The sequence below is a fragment of the Leptopilina heterotoma genome, unplaced genomic scaffold, assembly GCF_015476425.1.
Source record: "Leptopilina heterotoma isolate Lh14 unplaced genomic scaffold, ASM1547642v1 Lhet_64, whole genome shotgun sequence".
Taxonomy (NCBI): Eukaryota; Metazoa; Arthropoda; class Insecta; order Hymenoptera; family Figitidae; genus Leptopilina; species Leptopilina heterotoma.
In genome coordinates, this window is record NW_025111150.1 from 977,139 (window position 1) to 996,927 (window position 19,789).

A 19,789-nucleotide genomic window follows, 5' to 3' on the forward strand; every position below is an offset into this window, starting at 1 on the left:
TGAAAATAATTGAATTCTTTCCTTAAATTTTATTAAAATTGCATTGAAGTAATTAAAATCCAGTAAAGAATTTTCCTATTTTTGAAAATAATTGAATTATTACGAAGAAATCAATTACAATTTTTTAAAATAATTGAATTCTTCCTAAGAATTTCAATAAAATTTTCATAAATAATTTCAATATTCTTTGAAGGAATTTAATTAAAAATATATTATAAATAATTGAATTTTTATTAACAAATTTATTTAAAATAAAAAATTTTCGACAATATTTGAATTGTTTCGAAGAAGTTTATTAAAACTTTTAAAAGTATTTGAATTTTTTCCATAAATAAATTACTAAAAATAATTGATGTTAAAAAAAATTTTCAAATTTCTTTTCGGAAATAATTGAATTTTTCACATTTTATTGAACCTACAATTTTTTAAAATAACTGAATTTTTTAAACAATAATTGAATTCTTGCGAAGAAATTTAATAAAATTTTGTAAATAATTGAATTGTTTCGAAAGATTTCATAAAATTTTAGAAAATAATTGAATTCTTTCCAGAAATTTTATTAAAATTGTATTGAAAATAATTGAATTTCTGCGAAGAATTTTATTATTTATGAAAAGAATATTGAATTCTTGCCCAGAATTTTATTGAAATTTTTGAAAATAATAAAGTGTGTACCTACTTAATAATTTTGAATTTTTAAATCTGAATTTATTTAAAAATTGATGTTCATATTTGAAAATAAAATATTCTGTAAATTTTGTAATAATTTTTGAATATTATTTTTCGCTCAAATATTTGCTGGCAATTGATAATTTAATTTTCAGTTTTCCGAAGTGAATTATTTATTACACAAAAGTAATTGTTATTTTTTAAAGGTGATGGAATTTTGTTTCTTTATAAAAACAAATTTATTCATAAAATATAAATAAGCAAGTGTATAGAAAATTAATTTAAAATTTAATGAAAAATTTTTGAATTAATTTTTTCTTAAATTGAAAAAGCGATTTTTTTTCATCTCGCTCTCTTTGCTTTTCATAGTGATCTGAATTGATTTGTCACAGGTTTTTTTCATGGAAGGATATCGAAGCCTCGTAACTGCGGGAGGGTTATTCCTTGCTCCTCATTCCAGCTTCAATTTCGCTCCTTTCGCTTCGTTACTTTCATCTCGTTTCCGCGCTTTTCCATCGTTAATGCATCGACCTTCGCCTTCGATAAATCCCCCCAGCAGCCCCGAGGAGGAACCATACGGCCGATTCCGTAGTCTTCTCTCCACTTTTCCTCCTTTAAACCATTCTCCCCACCCCCACCCCCGTTATTACCCTCGTGAATTAAATTATGATTTGACAGGTAGAAAACTTGGCTTCAACGCCGACGACAAAGAGAATAAAATGAGAGAAGATCCACTTGGAGATTTTCAGGAAATCGTCTCATTAGGAATGGTTGTGAAAAAGAGGAAATAATCGTTTTGTCCTATCGCCGGAAGTGCTATTGCAAAGGTTTAGACGCTGAAGAATGGCCTCTTTGTTTCTCTTTGCACGCAAACTATATACTGCCGCAAAATAAGAGGGGAAAAAAAATTAACAAAAAAGGTGAGGAGAGAAAGAATGTTTTTAAAATATTCTTTCATGAGTTTTTTTTATTTTTCTTTTTTCACTAGATTTTTTACTGTATTTTCTTCTTATTTATTATTTAGAAAAGTAATTGAATTGTTTTCATAAATTTTCTTAAAATTAAAGTAAAATTATTTATTTCTTTTGAGAAATTAATAAAAGTGAAACTGAATTGAAAATAATAATTGAATTTTTATGAAGAGTTTTATCAACAATTTTAAAAATAATTGGAAACTTTCAAAACATTTTTTTACAGTTTAGTTAAAAATAATTGAATTTCATGAAAGAATTTTATTAAAATTTCTGAATTTAATTCAATTTCTTCAATGAAATTATAATTAAAATTTTTAAAAATAATTGACTTCTTTACAGGAATTTTATTCAAAATTTATTTAAAAATAATTAAATTCTATTAAAGAATTTTATTATTTAAATTTTTGAAAATAATTGAAAACTTTCCAAAAATTTTATTACAATATTGATTAAAAAATATAATTGAAATCCAGAGAAGAATTTCATTAAAATTTTCAAAAATTTTTAAATTCCATGAAAGAATTTTATTAATGTTTCCAAAAATAATAAAATTCTTTCAAAAAATTTTAAATTCAAATTTAAAAATGTAGCGAAGAATTTTATTATTTAAGAAAATAATTGAATTCTTCCGAAAATTTTTATTATTTGTCAAAAATAATTGAATTCTTGTGCAGAATTTTATAAAATTGTTTGAAAATATTTGAATTGTTTTGAAGAATTCTATTAAATTTCTATTAAATTGTTAATTAATTATAATTTTTTTAGCTATTTATTATTCATTTATTTATATCTTGCAAAAAAAAGTTGAATTTTGTAGACTCTATTTTGTTTTAATTTATTATTTACTTTCTTATTTATATTTTGCAAAAAAAAAACGTTTCAAAAAAACATAAATGTCGAAAAATTTTAGACGATATTTTGTTTTAATGGATTATTTTTTAATATTTTGCATAAAGAAAAAACGGTTTTCAAAAAAGATCAAATTAAAAATATTTTAGACTACATTGAGTCTATATTTTTATTAATAATAATTGTTTATTAATTTATAATTTATTTATTTATTTATATTTTGCTAAAAACCTGTCTTTTGAATAAAAGCTATAAAAGCAGAAATCATCAGAAATGAAATTTAATAATTGTTAATATTTATTGTTATTAATTATAAAAAAATCATTTAGACATTTATATAATTTAAATAAAAGTGAACAAAAGAAAATACTTAATAATAAACATAATTATGAGGTAAATTTTTCACCCAGAGTTAATCTTTCATCTTTTTCATTTTTACTTTTTCCAGCTTCATTTTCTGTATTTTCTGTTGCATTTAAACACCCATTTGTTAATTACATTTCATGGAAATATTAAAATAATTACTTTTTCAATAGTTATATTTTAATTTTATTCATTTTTTTTCTGTTGACTATACTCGACTTATTTTGCTTTAAAATTTTTTGTGCAAAAACAAAAGTCGATAGGTTCACGTTAAAAAATTTGTTTATAAAAATTACAATATTGATTAATTTTTAATTTATTTATTATTTATTTTTTTATTTATTTTATTGAAATTTATTTACTTATCAGTCATTTATTAGTATTTATATAATCTATTTATTTATACTATGTATGAAATTATTAATTTATTAATTTATTAATAACAATAATAAGATTAATAGAAAAATTATTAAATTTTGTAAATATTTGTATAAAAAGCATTTCCTAGTAATTATTTAGGAATACATTTAATAATTTTAATTGTTTACAAAGATTAAAAAATTTGTTTTCCACTGAATAAACAAATGTTTTTCACTTTTTTAAATAATTAATAAAATAAATAAAAATAAATAGTGCCAATAAATTAATAAATTTTGTAACCATTTTCAAAGAAAAAGAATTTTGCAATTGTTTATAAAATTAATTACTTAAAGTATTTATAAATAATTAATATTTTTAATTATTAGAAATTATTTAATATTGTTATTAATAATATATTATTATTATTATTATTATTATTATTATTATTATTATTATTATTATTATTATTATTATTATTATTATTATTATTATTATTATTATTATTATTATTATTATTATTATTAATATACCTATTAATATATTATTATCATTCATTATCATTTTTTAATTATTTAATTTAAATATCGAAGTCATTCATAAATATTAAATTTATTATCTCCTTTGCGAAGAGAAGAATTTTTCAATTTCAAAGGAATTTACTTTTTATATTTATTTAAAAAAAAATTTCCTAACACGTTTTTATTGAAATTTTCAAAAGTAATTTTAAAATTAAATTTTCAACAAACACCTATACTGTAAAACGTTTCTTCTCTCTCACAAAAGGCAGTGATGTATATCGGGTTGCCTAATGCACACAGAGATTTAAATTGAATATTTTAATAAACGGAAATTATTATTAGTATTCTGAATAAATAATAAAAAAAAATTCCCAATTAGACTTCTTGAGTAGGAAAGTCAATTTAGAAGGACAAATTCATTAACAAAAATGATAATAAGAAAAAATTTCAAATTTGAAAATAAAGAAACAAGATGGAACCAGTTCACAAAATTTCGAATCTGTCAATTTCAAATTTTATCGATAATTACGCTGGAAAATTGAGCGAAATATTATTTCTCTATATTCAAAATTAATGTGACTTTGAGAAATGAAGAGAGAAATAGTGAAAATATTTGTAAATAATAACAAAAATGACAAAAATTTCATCCCTCTTTTTTAAATCGATATGATAGAGGTGGTAAATAAAAGTTGCGTATTTTGCCGCTTGGAGCGTTAGTGTGGCGCGCATCCCCCTCCAGTTCTTAAAGTTTAAGTCTCGAGCCGCCAGTTTAGTTCAGTGTATCTCGTGCTCTCGTGTTCGTTGTTTGTGCTGAATATTATAATTTTTTTTTTCAAAAACGTTTATAACCCCATTTCGTCGTGTCATATTATAAGCCGGCGATGTGACCGGCATTAAAAAGTGTCGCGTATTGTAAAATTTTTGGACACAACTGTCCATTGATTCAAGTCAGCAGAATTTCTCTCATTCTTTTTTGCATGTGAAACAAGTTTTTAAAGACAGGTGCACAACTTTACCTTCGCAGTGTCAAAGGCACACACGAGTTTCTTTCTTATGTGAAAAGTGAAACTTCTGCGAGGAGATTTAAAATTTAAAAACCACTCATTCACCGGTGGAGTGAAATTCAATGGTTTTTTGACAAAAAAGAAAAAAAAGTTCTACTTCTGAAATAAGAAAGTGGGAGAAAACATTTTTCCCGTATTTGCAATGAAAGTCTTTGTGACAATTTAAATGGAAGGTGGATTTAATCATTCTTTGCCGCCAAAAGATAACAATAATCGTTCTAACCTCAAAAATTCGGAGTACGTGAAATGTTTTTCTTTTGGCGCGATAACACACGGGTAATGTTATGACTGAGTGTGATGAAGTTTAGTGATTTAGTATAACGAAGGGGTGCCAACAGGAAATAAGTGTGGGGGAGTGATTAAAAATTATTTCAAGTGGAGATTTATTCGTCTTCTATCAGGATTAAGAGAAAAAAAGTGATTTTTTTTTTTGCGAGAAAAAAGAAACAAGTGGGATTTAAGGGAAATGTCACGAAAATTGAAGGAAGAAACGGTGACGGGTTATGTCATTGGCTGGAAACTGGACCGTGGAGCTTGTTGATTTTTTTTGTTCAATAACACACAGATGACGTGTGTCAACATCTGAGAGAAATTTTTAGGAAACGTGTCGAACCCGAGAGAGGAAGAAGGATAACCTCTCTCTTTCATCTCCACTGCTAAGCGGAAGTCATATGCTCATACACGCACGTAAAACGGTAAGTTATAAAAGGCATTTACCCCGCAGAGAAATATATCTCTTTCTTTTGTTGAATTTAGAAATTTATGTCCCACAACTTCCTTTTTCCGCTCGTTTATTATATGGGTTCTCAAAATGCTCGTATTAATATTTCATACACAAATATTTTGATTTTGATATGAATACATGATAAGTTTCATATTTAATTCATAGAATTCATGTCAATTCATTCATTCAGTGTCCTTGAAGTTTGTATAGGTAAAATATTTACGTTTTCTTTAATATACTCTGTTAATATACTTATTTCGAAATAATTAATAGAATAAAATTTCTATATTCTTCTTTCTATTTCTTTCTTACAATTACTCTACATTTTCAGTTCGATTTTTTAATTTAAAATTCAATTGATATATTCATAATCTGTAAATTTTTAACGATGTTTCGTAAGTCGAGTCGTCACTCAATTAATGGTAATTTTTTATTAAAACTACAGAATTATTGGCAATTCAAATAAGTATCGTCAGCTGGTAAAATTCATTTTTAAACAATAAAATTCAGAAAGGCAATTTTTACAAGATAATTTTTAATTTATTTGGGGAAAAATGGTAAAAATCCGTTTTTTAGTTCTCATCAAAAAAAGAAGTAGCAAAATTATTAAAGAAATGAGTCTCAAAGGTTTAAATAAAAACTGTATAGGATAGAAGTATTTTGATATCACTTTCGTGATTTTTTTCCAATACGGGATTTTTTAAAATTTTTATAATCGTTATGCCTATATATATTCTTCACGTTTCAATATACTTTAAATGAATATTTAAACTTTAAATCTAAATGGATGAAAGAGAACTGTTTAAATATTAAAATCAACATAAATCCAGGTTGAATGCACTCATAAATGTTCACTTAAAACAGATGAAACTCTTACATTATATAGTATATGAAAATGTTTTATATATTTTAAAGGCAAAAGTAAATTGTGCGTTTTATCATTTCCAGTCTATTGAATAGTAGGATTTACCGTGTAGCTTTAAAACGTTTAATACTTTGAGTACATTTTATGGTGAATTTTTTTTCTACGCAAAGATTTTTGTTGATATTTTTTTGCTGTATTTATGTGCGGAAAAGTGGGCGTTAAATATAAATTTATTATATTAATTTTTTCTGATATTCTAATATAATTTAAATAGAGAATTTTCATTTATTGAATTTCGTAATATCGAAATTGGCAATTTAATGCGATATGTGGATATATGCGCGGAATATATATCAAAGTATATAATGAACTCTAATTTTAGGACAGAATGTGATTATTATCATTATCTTTGGTTCTATGGATTATTAAAATCTTCTATGATAATAATAATAATAATAATAATAATAAAATAACATTTAATCTATTCGGTAGATCATACGGAAATCTCATAAATTCTATATTAATTTCAAATCCGTATTACTACTTCCCTGAAAGACAAAGTATTATTCTGAAAAGTGGATTTTAGGAGTTAAAGTTTTTAAATTAAATCTTTTTTATTCTAATTTCGAAAATAAGATTTAGAATAAATATTCAGATTTTCATTAGCATTCCTTGCATGTATATTATGACTTTTTCGATCTCTCTTTCGACTATTTTCAAAAAATGCGATTTTTTAAATATTCTTTTCAAAATTTGCGACTTTTTCGACTTTTTTTTCCTAATATTGCAACAAAATACCAAATTTTTAATATAAAATGCAACTTATTGCGATTTTTATAGTGTGAAAAATAATAACAGACATTTCTTTCAAAAATGATTTTTGAATCCTTTTTTTAATAAAATCATCGAAATATACAATTAACAAAATTTTGGAATAATTGAAATTTTATAAAATTTAATTGGAAATAATTGATTTATTTCAAAATATTTTATTATAATTTTTTAAAATCAACTTTTCAAGAATTATATTTTTTTAAAATTCAGTTATTTTCAATATTTTTAATTACATATTTACAAAAATTCAAATACATACAAAAAGTATTAACATGAAAATTTTTTTAGAATTATCTTTAACATTTTGCAGAAAACAATCATGTTCAAAATTTTTAATGAAAATTAATTAAGAAATGAATAACTTTTTTATAATTATAAAAAATTTTTTTAAAGAAATTCAATTATTTTCGAGAAATACAATATTTTTAAAAAACTAAGTCTTTGAATTTTTTTATCCTAAATTTGTTAAGATTCAATTATCCTTAAACAATGTAAATTAAAATTTTCTAAAATTTCTTCTTTAGATTTATTATATTTTATATAATTTCGGAGAAATCATTTATAATTAAAATTCTTCAAAAATTTGATAATTTTTTTTATATTTTTCAAAAGTTTAGTTATATTTTTAAAAGATTTTAGCTAATTTAAATTATTTTTAAAAGATTTTACCCAATTGTTTGGAAATTTTGTATTTTTTATATAATTAAAAAACGCTTATTTATCTTTCAAAAACTATTTAAAAATATTTTGATTTCCTCAATTTCTGAAAGTTTAAATGAACGAAATTTATTTACTTCTTGTTCAAATTAAATTTTTTTTACAATAATTTTGCGTTTCTATAAGAAAAAATTAATTCTAAAGTTTGTAAATGTAAAATTTAATTTTTTAAGTTTTTTTTATTGCATAACTTGTGATTTATAAACATTTTTTTAAATAGAAAATATTTCGTTTATTTGAACGTTCAAAAATTGTGGATCATATATTTTTAAAAAATCAATTTCATGAATTTCTTTACTCATAATTTTTAAAAAATATTACGCCTTAATAATTTAAAAAAAAAACATGGACAGTTACAATTGTTATAAAACATTGCATTTTTGTATTTAAATAATTGAATTCTCGAAGAGCTTTCGGAAAATTATTAAAAATAATAATTGATTTAGAAATGAAGTTTAGCTAAAAATTGTAGAAAATAATTGAATTTTAGAAGGGTTATTGTTATAATTTTTAGATATTATTAAATTTCAGGAGGTTCTAAAAATTTAAATTTTACTCCCGGTGGAGAAACAAATAAGAATTATTTTATTTAACAAAGTTATTGAAGTTTTGAATAATTGAATTTGGAAATCAGTGAAAAGATCAAGGAATTAAAAAATACGTGCGGGTGAAGTTGACAATCCAATGATTGGGAGAAAAATATTTTTTTATACAGAAAATAATATTTTTGTTTACAAATTTTTATTTTTGAATGTTTGATGATAAAATATTGTTAAAAAAAATTTTTTTTTGAGCCAAACAATTAAAAAAATGACGAAGTTGAAGTCCACAACGTTTATCAACGAAAAAAAGATCCTAAAGTTCTAAACGTTCAAATGAACGAAATTTATTTATTTCTTCTCCAAATTAAATTTTTATTGCAATTATTTTGCGTTACTATCCAAAAAATTAATTACTGAGTTTCTAAACGTAAATATTTCAGTTTTTAAATTTGTTTGTGATTAGTAATTTATTAAAATATCTTCAATAAAAAATATTTCGTTCATTTGAACGTTCAAAACTTGGGGATCATACGAAAAAAATTTATTTAATGCATTCAAGTATTATTTTTAATTTAATTTTTAATTGTAAAATAATTATTATCAAAATATAAAAACCAATTTTTTTTTCTAAATATTTTTGTGTCAATATTTATGCGTCATTTTTAATTAATTTACTAAGTGAACAATTTTTTTTCGTTGATCAACGTTGTGGACTTCAACTTGGTCAAAAATGAATATTTTTTCTATTACATCGTTGATTATAAACGTTGTAAATTTCACCAACGTACTCGAAATATACAATTATTTTGACAACACTGAATTAAATAGAATTGAAAAGTTTATTAAATAAGTTAAAATAAATTAAGTTAATTAAATTTATTAAATAAATTAAATTAATTAAATATACGACTTTTTCTAATTGTTTCTATTTCTAATCGACTAAAGCGATTTTCGTTACACCTTAAAGTCGATCCAAAGCCTGCGTTAACTATTTTTATTTATTATTAAAATTAACTCTTGTGCTTTTTCTGATAATTTATGAAATTTTTTTTGTATAAAACTATAAATACGGAATATAATAGTTTAAAATGTGTGTTAAGAAAAAAGTGATGTAGAGATTATTGTTTAGTTTGTTGTTTATAATGGGAGAAGTTTGGAATTGGTTGCATGACTTAATACTTTTAAATAATCCCTCAACAAAATAGTGGTTTTTCATTCTAGTTTGCGACCCCGTTAAGGCCCCTCCTTCTCTTCTTATTTACTTCCATTACTTGAGGTAGGTCGTGCCTTGGTTCCGCATGAGATGCCTTCGTTAAAAACATACACGTATAGCCGGGTGGATAACGAGGTGATAAATGTACGCCAAGTTTCATTCTTTTTAAGTACTGTGCCGACAAAGAATTAAGGAATGCAAATTATTAAATTATGCGAGATTAAGAAAAAGAAAAAGAGAGGGAAAAAAAATTTCCATTTGCGTAGATTTACTTCTTTCCACTGTATATATAACTTTTTATCAAGACGAATTTTAATAACGAGAAACTCGAAAAATGAATTTCAAGCCAGTGTATACCTACATTGAAAGTCTTTCTTTTTAAATGTACACAAATTTTTTTTAATTAAAAATTGTAGTCTGAATATATTTTTTTATTTCATTTTTGTTTTTATTGTATTTTTGTTAGGTTTGTTTATTTATAAATACTTGGTAACGTTTAGTGATTTAAGTCCTTGAAGTTAGCGTCGAAAACTTTCGGGGTCACTTCTTTTATTCAAACAAGAAGCTAAATTAATTTTAGGCCCTTTTTTAAATTTAAAATATAAGAAAAAATGTTTTTATATTTTTGTGAAAAACTGGAAAATTGTGGGAAAAATCAGGTCCCTGAAGTTAGCGTCGATAAGCGTAATTTCTAGTCAATTAATTAACAACGAATTTTGTTTGTTGGAGGAGAAATTTTAAGTATAACTATAAACAATTAGTTATTATACAAATTTCTTTTTATTTCTATCTCGAGAGGTACATTTTAATATATTGCAAATGCAATACATTGCTGTAAAAAGTTTATTTTCCCTAGCAATTTCTTTTCCTTATATACTCATTTGTTATTCAAATTATTCCTGCTAGGAAAAATTCTTTGTTGCCGACGACAGCCTTCAACTGACGTCGCGCTGTTCAGATTATAATTGGAATTTCAATACAGCGAGAAAATTTTAGTTTAAAGTTATTTTAAATAACGGTCATTCGAATATATTCGATAAAGTATTTATTATGAATGAAATTAATTTACGTACATAAAAAACATATACACAAAAAATTTATATCTGAAAATCGATTCATTAAAACTAAGAGAGAAAAAAAAATGATGACAGTGCAATCGAAATTGAATTTGTCTCATCAGCATTTATTTTTTTATTGAATATAGCATTAATTTTATTTGAAAATAAAAAAATCTTGTTTGAATAAACATATTACCGTTATGTAACTTGCTTTGAATTTTTAATCATATTTCGGTATTATATAATAAATTTTGTAAAAAAGTTGTTTAATTTAGGTCAAGAAGTATAAAAAGTATAGTATAATAATTGACGATTTTTAAATTCTATTAAAGTATCATTAGTTTAAATAAATTGTATTTGTGTCAATGTATTTTCTCTCCGCTTATAATGACATTTAGTTAATTAAATAACTTCATAAGTAGATAATTACTTTAGTCTGATATAAAGATAATTAAAGTTAATTTCGTTCTCTCTGTTGTGTTAATAATTGTATTTTTCCATATACAAAGGTATACACATGACACATTAAAAAATTATAAAAATAACTTATTTATAAGCAATTTATTGATCACTGAAATACTAAATAATTATCCAAAAGATTTGAACGTTTATTTTTTTTATAAATTTCTTCACAATAATTCAATTATTTTCATAAATAATACTTTTTTTTATAAATTCAATTATTTTTATACAAATCTTATCCCTGAATTTCAATTATTTTTAATAAAATTTTACAGGAATTGCTCAAAAAATGTAATTACTCTTAAAAATCTAATTTCAATTTCTCGGAAAAATCAATTCCTTAATATATTTTACTAATAAATTTCATAAAATTGAATTGTAAACAAATGGATTTAAAAATTCTCAAAGAACTTTTTCTTCTCGTTAAAATTTCAATTATCTTTATAAATAATAAAATTCTTGCTCGAAATTCAATTATTTTAAATAATTTTCCAAAATAATTCAATTACTTAAAAAATTTATTAAAATTCTACGTAAACATATTTAATTATTTTCAATTATTTACAAATTTTTTTATAAATTTTTTCTCAATAATTCAATTATTTTAATAAATAATGAAATTCTTTTTAGAAACTCAATTATTTTCCTAAATAATTCATTTTCTTTTATAAATTCAATTATTTTCACACATAATAAATCTAATCCCTGAATTTCAATTATTTTTAATAAAATTTTAATAGTATTCCTCGAAAATTGTAATTATTCTTAAAAATGTTATTAAAATTCGTCGAAAGAATTCAATTATTTAAAAATTTGTTGATAAATTTCATAAAATTGAATTATAAACAAATGGATTTGAAAATTTTTAAAGAATTTAGAACTTTTTTTCTCGTCAAAATTTTAATTATCTTTATAAATAATAAAATTCTTGCTCAAAATTCAATTATTTTAAAAAGTTTTAATAAAATTCTTGGCAAAATTTCAATTACTTTCAAAAAATTTTCCAAAATAATTCAATTACTTAAATTTATTAAAATTCTACGTAAACATATTTAATTATTTTCAATTATTTACATTTACATATCAATTATTTACACATTTTTTTAAAAATTTCTTCGTAATAATTCAATTATTTTCATAAATAATATTTTTTTTTATAAATTTAATTATTTTCATAAATACTCATCGCACAATTTGAATTATTTTTCATACAATTTTAATCGAATTCATGATCCTAAAATATTGAACGTTCAAATGAACGTAATTTATTTATTTCTTCTTCAAATTCAATTTTTATAACAATACTTTTGAGTCACGAAAAAAAAATTAATTTTTAAAGTTTTTAAACGTAGAATCTGAGTTTTAAATTTTTATTCAAATCAGTAATTTATGAAAATATTTTTAATACAAAATATTTCGTTCATTTGAACTGTTAAAACTTGTGGATCATTCAATATCCTCGAAAAATGTAATTATTCTTAAAAAATTTTAACATTCAATTATTTAATAAATTTTTATTTATTTTTACATTTAAATAATTGAATTCTCGTAGAATTTTTTAGTAAATATTGATTTAAAAATGAATTTTAGTTAAAATTTTGGATAATAATTTAATATTAGAAGCATTTTACTGTGAATTTTTAGAAATAATTGAATTTAAAAAATTTTTTTAATTAAAATCTATGAAAATATGAATTCTTCATACCTTTGAGTAACAATTCTGTTGAATTAATTTTTTTTTGAAAAAGTCTAATTGAATGTTTTTTGTAATTATTTGAAGTATTTGTTTTCAAATTTTCAATTCTAGAATTTGCGAATAATCGAAATTTCATAAAATTGAATTGTACGCAAATGGATTTGAAAATTCTGAAAGAATTTTTTCAAAAATTATGAAAAATAATTGATTTAACGAAGAATTTTAGTTAAAAATTCTAGAAAATAATGATTGAATTAAATTGCTGAAAATAATTTTAAAGAAGTTCCAGCATAAAAATATTGTTGTAATATAAAATAATTTTATGACTCGTTCATCTTTAATTATTATATAAAACATGAAGATATCGATTGCTTCGAGTCGAATACTCGGAGTGATTGTTTTCTTCATGTTTTATAACAATATTCTTATAAGTTATTGAATTTCAAAAATTTTTAATTGAATTTGAAATTTTTGAAAATCTTAATTTTTATGGAACAATAATAATGATTAAATATTTATTTAAAAAAATACTTTTTCATGTGATAAGAATGTAAAAAGAAGTTATCGATGTTTTCGAATAATTTTACAATTAAAGAAATTCGTAAATAAATAAATAATTGAAATACTAAATAATTAAAATATTAAACAATTAAACAATTAAAATGCTAAATAACTCAAATACTAAATAACTTAAACACTAAATATTTGAAATCCAAAAGAATAATTTGAAAATGCAATTAAAAAAAGATTGCATATTTTTTTTCTTCCTTTTTTTTTTGATAAACAAAAGAGGGGAAAACAAATTTATCTTCTATTTGGACATTTGTGCAGGGGAGAGAGACAGAAACTTGTTTGCCAGGCTTGATTAATAGAAGTTACAATAGAAAAAAATTTCCTTTTTTTCACCGAATGATATTTGAAGAATGAAATAGTAAATTTTGAATGGAATTTTAGTGTTGCGAAAATTGAAAAGAAATATTCACACTATTTATTTATTAATTAGTGTTACTGTTATAACGGTGTACACATATTTATATATATATATATATAAACATTAACAAGGTAACGCATCATTCATCAAAATAATCCTCTTAGATAAAAACAATATATTGATGATTTGGTTGAATCCGGATATCAAGTTTGTAACCAATTGACATTCCATTGTTTACAATTTACTACGTGACTGTGGACTAATTTTAGATTGAAGCTTCTACATGGTATGTTTGATTGATACTAATTGAGCGACGACTGTTTTATGCGATAGGTATAGTACTTCACAAGTTTGCTATGCTATTGAATCAGCCATTAGTGCATCTAGTCTCTATCAGTTCTCAACTATATAGGCACGTGGTAATTCATTAATAGAGAAATATTTTATACGCAGGTAAATTTACAAAAATTCTAAAAGCTCCTTTTATTTCCATCCTTCTCTTTATTTTCATTTCTTAAAATCATGTTCCAATTTTTGAAAAATTCTTTCTATTAATATTGCTTTATCAGTATACAACTAAAGATTTTTTTCCTCCGCGTGATAATATTTGATTTATAATTATTTCTTCTAATTGAAAAAAGGACTCTATTAATAAATGTGAAACATATTTTATTATTATGTAATCAGGAGGAGTTGAGGGACCATATAAGGACGTGGTTAATAATTTCTTCAGTCGTTTCTCATGAAGCCCCACCCTATTTTGTAACAATAATCCACGAATTGCTTCCACTATATGTCCTTTTCCCCTGGGTGATTCAACTTCTCTTGCGCAGAGAGACTAATTCCCGAGAACAAATACTTTAATTATAACGTCCTCAAGCCTCGAATGTGCAATATGTTCAACTCCACCGATCGATACTTTGATTAAGAAAGGTATTATAATTATATCACTATGCTCTGTATGTATGAACTCTTGATATAGATGGTTGACATAACATAAATAGGTACATGTTGATACAATATACGTACTTCGTATAATTTAACAACGCGGTACTCAATTGACACTCTGTACACTTTACTTCCATTTTGTGATTGTGAATTTTCCTTTTAATTATAAGAATATCCGTATTAGAATGAGATTAATTTCATGTCCCTTTTTTCATTAGAGATGTGTGACCCTTTTTGAATTCTGTATTATTTGTGTTCGTCTTCGGATAAAGGGGCAAAACGTAACCAATAATTTTTAAACATGTTTAAAATCAAAACAAAATTTTAAGTGTTTTTTTATATTAAAAAATATTTAATCAAGTGTTGAAAAAATAAATGACTACTTTCTGTTTAATTAACAGTCTTTACATTTACTAAAATATATTAGTGGTCTTATAAGTTTTCTATATTTCGAATTTAAAACTTTGAACAAGAGTTATACTAGTAGAAGGACAAAGAATCTAATTTACAACAATTAAAAACAATTCTAATACGAAACCTTCAATTTTTTCTATTTCTGACAATAATTTATTTTCAAATAACTCAATTCTTGAAGAACTATCATAAAATTATTACTTATATTTATTTAATGAATAATTTTAGTTATAAATAAATAAAAATTTAAATAAATTAATTAATTATTAATTATTATTATTATTATTATTATTATTATTATTATTATTATTATTATTATTATTATTTATTATTAATTATTATTAATTAATTAATTAATTATTTATTAATAAATTTTATAAATATAAATTTATATTTCAAAATTAACTAAATCGTAAAAGAATTGCGTTAACAATTTTCATGAATAGATGAACTTCAAAAAGATTTTATTTGTAATTTTCAAAATTGCCATTTCGATTTTTGGAATAAATTTAATAAAAAAAATTTTTAGAACTTAGATTTTTGAAAAATTTTAATAATTTTAATAATCTATTTTTTCTTATGAAATTAGTTACATTCTTTAATATATTTACTTAATTATTAAAAATCATGAATTTATAGAAGAATATTAGTTAAAAACACTAAAAAAATTAATTTCTGGAGAAGTTACAAATTGCCGAAATTAAATTATTATCAAAAGTAATAAAATTCTTCGAATTCAAATATGTTAAAATTTTTTAAAAATTATCTTTGAAACTTCAATTATCTTTATAAATATAATAAAATCCTTCTGCGAAATTCAATTATTTTCAGAAATTTAAATACAATTCCTAACAAAATTTCAATTATTTTCAAAATTTTTTTTAAATTCTTGTCAAAATTTCAATTATCTTTATGAATAATAAAATTTGTCTCCAAAATTCAATTATTTTCAAAAATTTTAATAAAATTCTTCTCAAAAATTCAATTATTTTCAAAAGTTGAAATAAAATTCTTGCCAAAATTTCAATTTGTTTCAAAAATAATAAAATTCTTCGCAGAAATTCAATTATGTTCAAAAATTTTTTTTAAATTCTCGTCAAAATTTCAATTATCTTTATATGTAATAAAATTCTTCTCTCAAATTTAATTATTTTTAAAAATTGGAATAAAATTGTTGACAAAATTTCAATTTTTTTCAAAAATAACAAAATTCTTTGCAGAAATTCAATTATGTTAAAAAATTTTAATAAAATTCATGGTATGATTTCAATTATTTTCAAAACCAATTAAGCTCTTTGCAAAATGCAATTATTTTCAAAAATAATAAAATTCTTTGCAAAAATTCAATTATGTTCAAAAATTTTTAAAAATTCTCGTCAAAATTTCAATTATTTTTATATATAGGGGAGAGTCTCCAGTTGTGAGACGGGTTTCATTTTTGACCCGTAAATTGTAAACGGGTACACGAATTTGTAAATAAAATACACCGTTCGAAAGGTAACAGAAATACGCAACTTTTATTAAAAGAAAGTATAGTGTTTCGATGAACTCAAAAAATTTTACGATACATTTTCCGAGCACATCGCTTTTTTCAAAAAAAAAAAATGTCTCCAGTTGTGAGACACTCATTAAAAATTGCTAAAATTTAATAAGTTTGACATAAAACGTTATGTTTAGTAGAAATAATTAAATATATTAATAATATATATTATTATATACTAAATAATAATATTTATTCGACAAAATATGACTATCAAATAAACACAATTTAATAGCTTCAACAAGAGCATTAAAATTGATTTCTTCTGAATCAATTGACTTTTTTCCACTTGACATGCCCAAAAATACTAGAAAAAAAATCAAAACAACATTTAAATAGTATGCCTGCAAAGTCGTATTTTTTATGCTGCCCAGATGGGTGTTGACACCGTCTCACAACTGCCCAATGGGAAGTAAACGATTGGTTCAATAATGGGCCATGCTTGGCGAACTCCGTTCCATTATTGGAACATTAATGGCAACCATCATTGGACCACCAATGGTTTAAACTTGGGATGATCACGCTACTGCCAATGATCGGTAGCCAAGCATCGGGCCAATATTAGTTGCCAGGGAATTGCCAAGGAAACAAAATCGATTTTCAAAAGCTTGATTTTTTATTGGCAGCCAACAAAAAAATGTAAATGAATAAAATCAAAAACCAAGGTTTTGAAAATTGATTTTTTTAATTATTAATTAAAATATATTTTTCAAAAATTTATTTAAAAAAAATATATTTTTCAAAAATATATATTTTTTTAAATTAATAGAACATATTAATTTAATTTGTCACCTCTGGTAAAACAAAGATGAAAGACTGATAAATTCCCTCACTTTATATTTTACAGTGGAGGGATAACTGTGAATGTCTTTGCGAGAGAGGAGCAGGTACTTATAGAGTCAGTGAAACAGGTCACAAGCGAGAAGGAATCACTGGCATGCACTCTGGCGGCGCTTGTCGAAACTGTTTTCTGGCGCGCATGCATATCCTGACATTATCGACGCAGCGCTTGGCAACCAACGTTGCGCCACTTCCGACAAGCGCCGCCAGAGTGCATGCTAGTGATTTGTTCTCGCTTGTGACCTTTCTCACTGGCTCTATATAAGTACCTGCTCCTCTCTCGCAAAGACATTCACAGTTATCCCTCCACTGTAAAATATAAAGTGAGGGAATTTATCAGTCTTTCATCTTTGTTTTACCAGAGGTGACAAATTAAATTAATATGTTCTATTAATTTAAAAAAATATATATTTTTGAAAAATATATTTTTTTTAAATAAATTTTTGAAAAATATATTTTAATTAATAATTAAAAAAATCAATTTTCAAAACCTTGGTTTTTGATTTTATTCATTTACATTTTTTTGTTGGCTGCCAATAAAAAATCAAGCTTTTGAAAATCGATTTTGTTTCCTTGGCAATTCCTTGGCAACTAATATTGGCCCGATGCTTGGCTACCGATCATTGGCAGTAGCGTGATCATCCCAAGTTTAAACCATTGGTGGTCCAATGATGGTTGCCAATTGTTTTGCCAAGAAAAAACCATTGGGCACCAAGCATGGCCCATTATTGAACCAATCGTTAACATTGGCAACTTCCCGTTGGGTGGTGATATGCTGCGTCTCACACCCAGAAATTGGCGCTATTTTGAAAAAGGAAAATTAAATTATTTTCAACCGTAGATTGGAACAATGCAATATTGCATCACAAAATATAAGGAAAACACTAAAAGAAAATACATTACATTTACCTTTTCAAATTAATTAACTTGGAAAAAAAGTACTTTGCATTTTTTGAAAAAACGCTTTTTAGTCGATTATTACACACAGTGTTGGTATTTAACAAAAACAGTTTATATATCCGCTTCGGCGTACACGAAAAAGTTGGCTCATATAAATAGAAATGTTTTTATATAAACCAATCGGCTTTTTAATATTGCATGTTAAAAAAAATTGACTGTCTCACAACTGGAGGTGTCTCACAACTGGAGACTCTCCCCTAATAAAATTTTTTTCTCAAATTCAATTATTTTCAAAAATTGGAATAAAATTGTTGACAAAATTTCAATTTTTTTAAAAAAATAATAAAATTCTTTGCAGAAATTCAATTATGTTAAAAAATTTTAATAAAATTCTTGGTAAAATTTCAATTATTTTCAAAACCAATAAAACTCTTTGCAAAATTTCATATACTTTCAAAAATAATATAATTCTTTGCAGAAATTCAATTATCTTAAAAAATTTTAATAAAATTCTTGACAAAATTTCAATGATTTTCAAAAATTTTCCTCATTTCAATGATTTTCAATATCTATTTTAATAAAATTTTCCAAAAGAATTCAATTATTAAAAAAGAATGTTTGATAAAATTCTACGCAAACATTCAATTATTTTCATTAATAAAGTTCTTTTAAGGAATTTAATTATTTTCGTAAATATTAAAATTCTTTTTAGAAATTCAATTATTTTCATAAATAATAAAGTTCATTGCAGAATTTCAATTATTCAAAGGAAAAAAAAAGTCTGACTCCGTTTACACCTTAAATTCAGCCCATGTATTTCACATAAGTCTGTCCTTGTCTAACGGGGCTGACTCCGTTTACACCTTAAATTCAGCCTCAAAAAGAGGCTGAAAGTAAGACTTTTTTTTTAGTGTGTTTGTCATACAATTTTAATCAAATTTTTCGAAAAATGTAATTATTCTTAAAAATTTTATTAAAATTCGTCAAGTGAATTCAATTATTTAAGAATTTGTTGATAAAATTCTTTATGGGAATTCAATTTTGAGAAACATTCGATTGTGCAATTAATTTTTTCTATTTTTGCATTTAAATAATTGAATTCTCCTAGAATTTTCTAACAAAAATTGATCTCAAAAATAATTTCAGTTAAAATTTTAAATAATAATTGAATATTAAAAGCATTATACCATAAATTTTTAGAAATAATTGAATTTTGAAAAGGTTTCAAATTAAAATCAATGAAAAACTGAAGTTTTCATACTTTCAACTAATAATTCTGTACAATTAATTTTGTTTAAAAAGTCTAAT

General features: G+C 23.0%; 1 protein-coding gene across 1 annotated transcript in view; it reads left to right on the forward strand.

Annotated features, from left to right (window-relative positions):
• Positions 1-4,522: 4,522 nt before the first annotated feature.
• The window catches only part of LOC122509915 (beta-1-syntrophin-like), a 211,710-nt gene continuing 196,443 nt past the window's right edge, over positions 4,523-19,789 (forward strand). Inside the window, exon 1 of the mRNA XM_043624241.1 lies at positions 4,523-5,492. Within this exon, the coding sequence (XP_043480176.1) occupies positions 5,469-5,492 (24 nt within the window). The 5' untranslated portion in view covers positions 4,523-5,468. The remainder of the gene's footprint in view (positions 5,493-19,789) is intronic.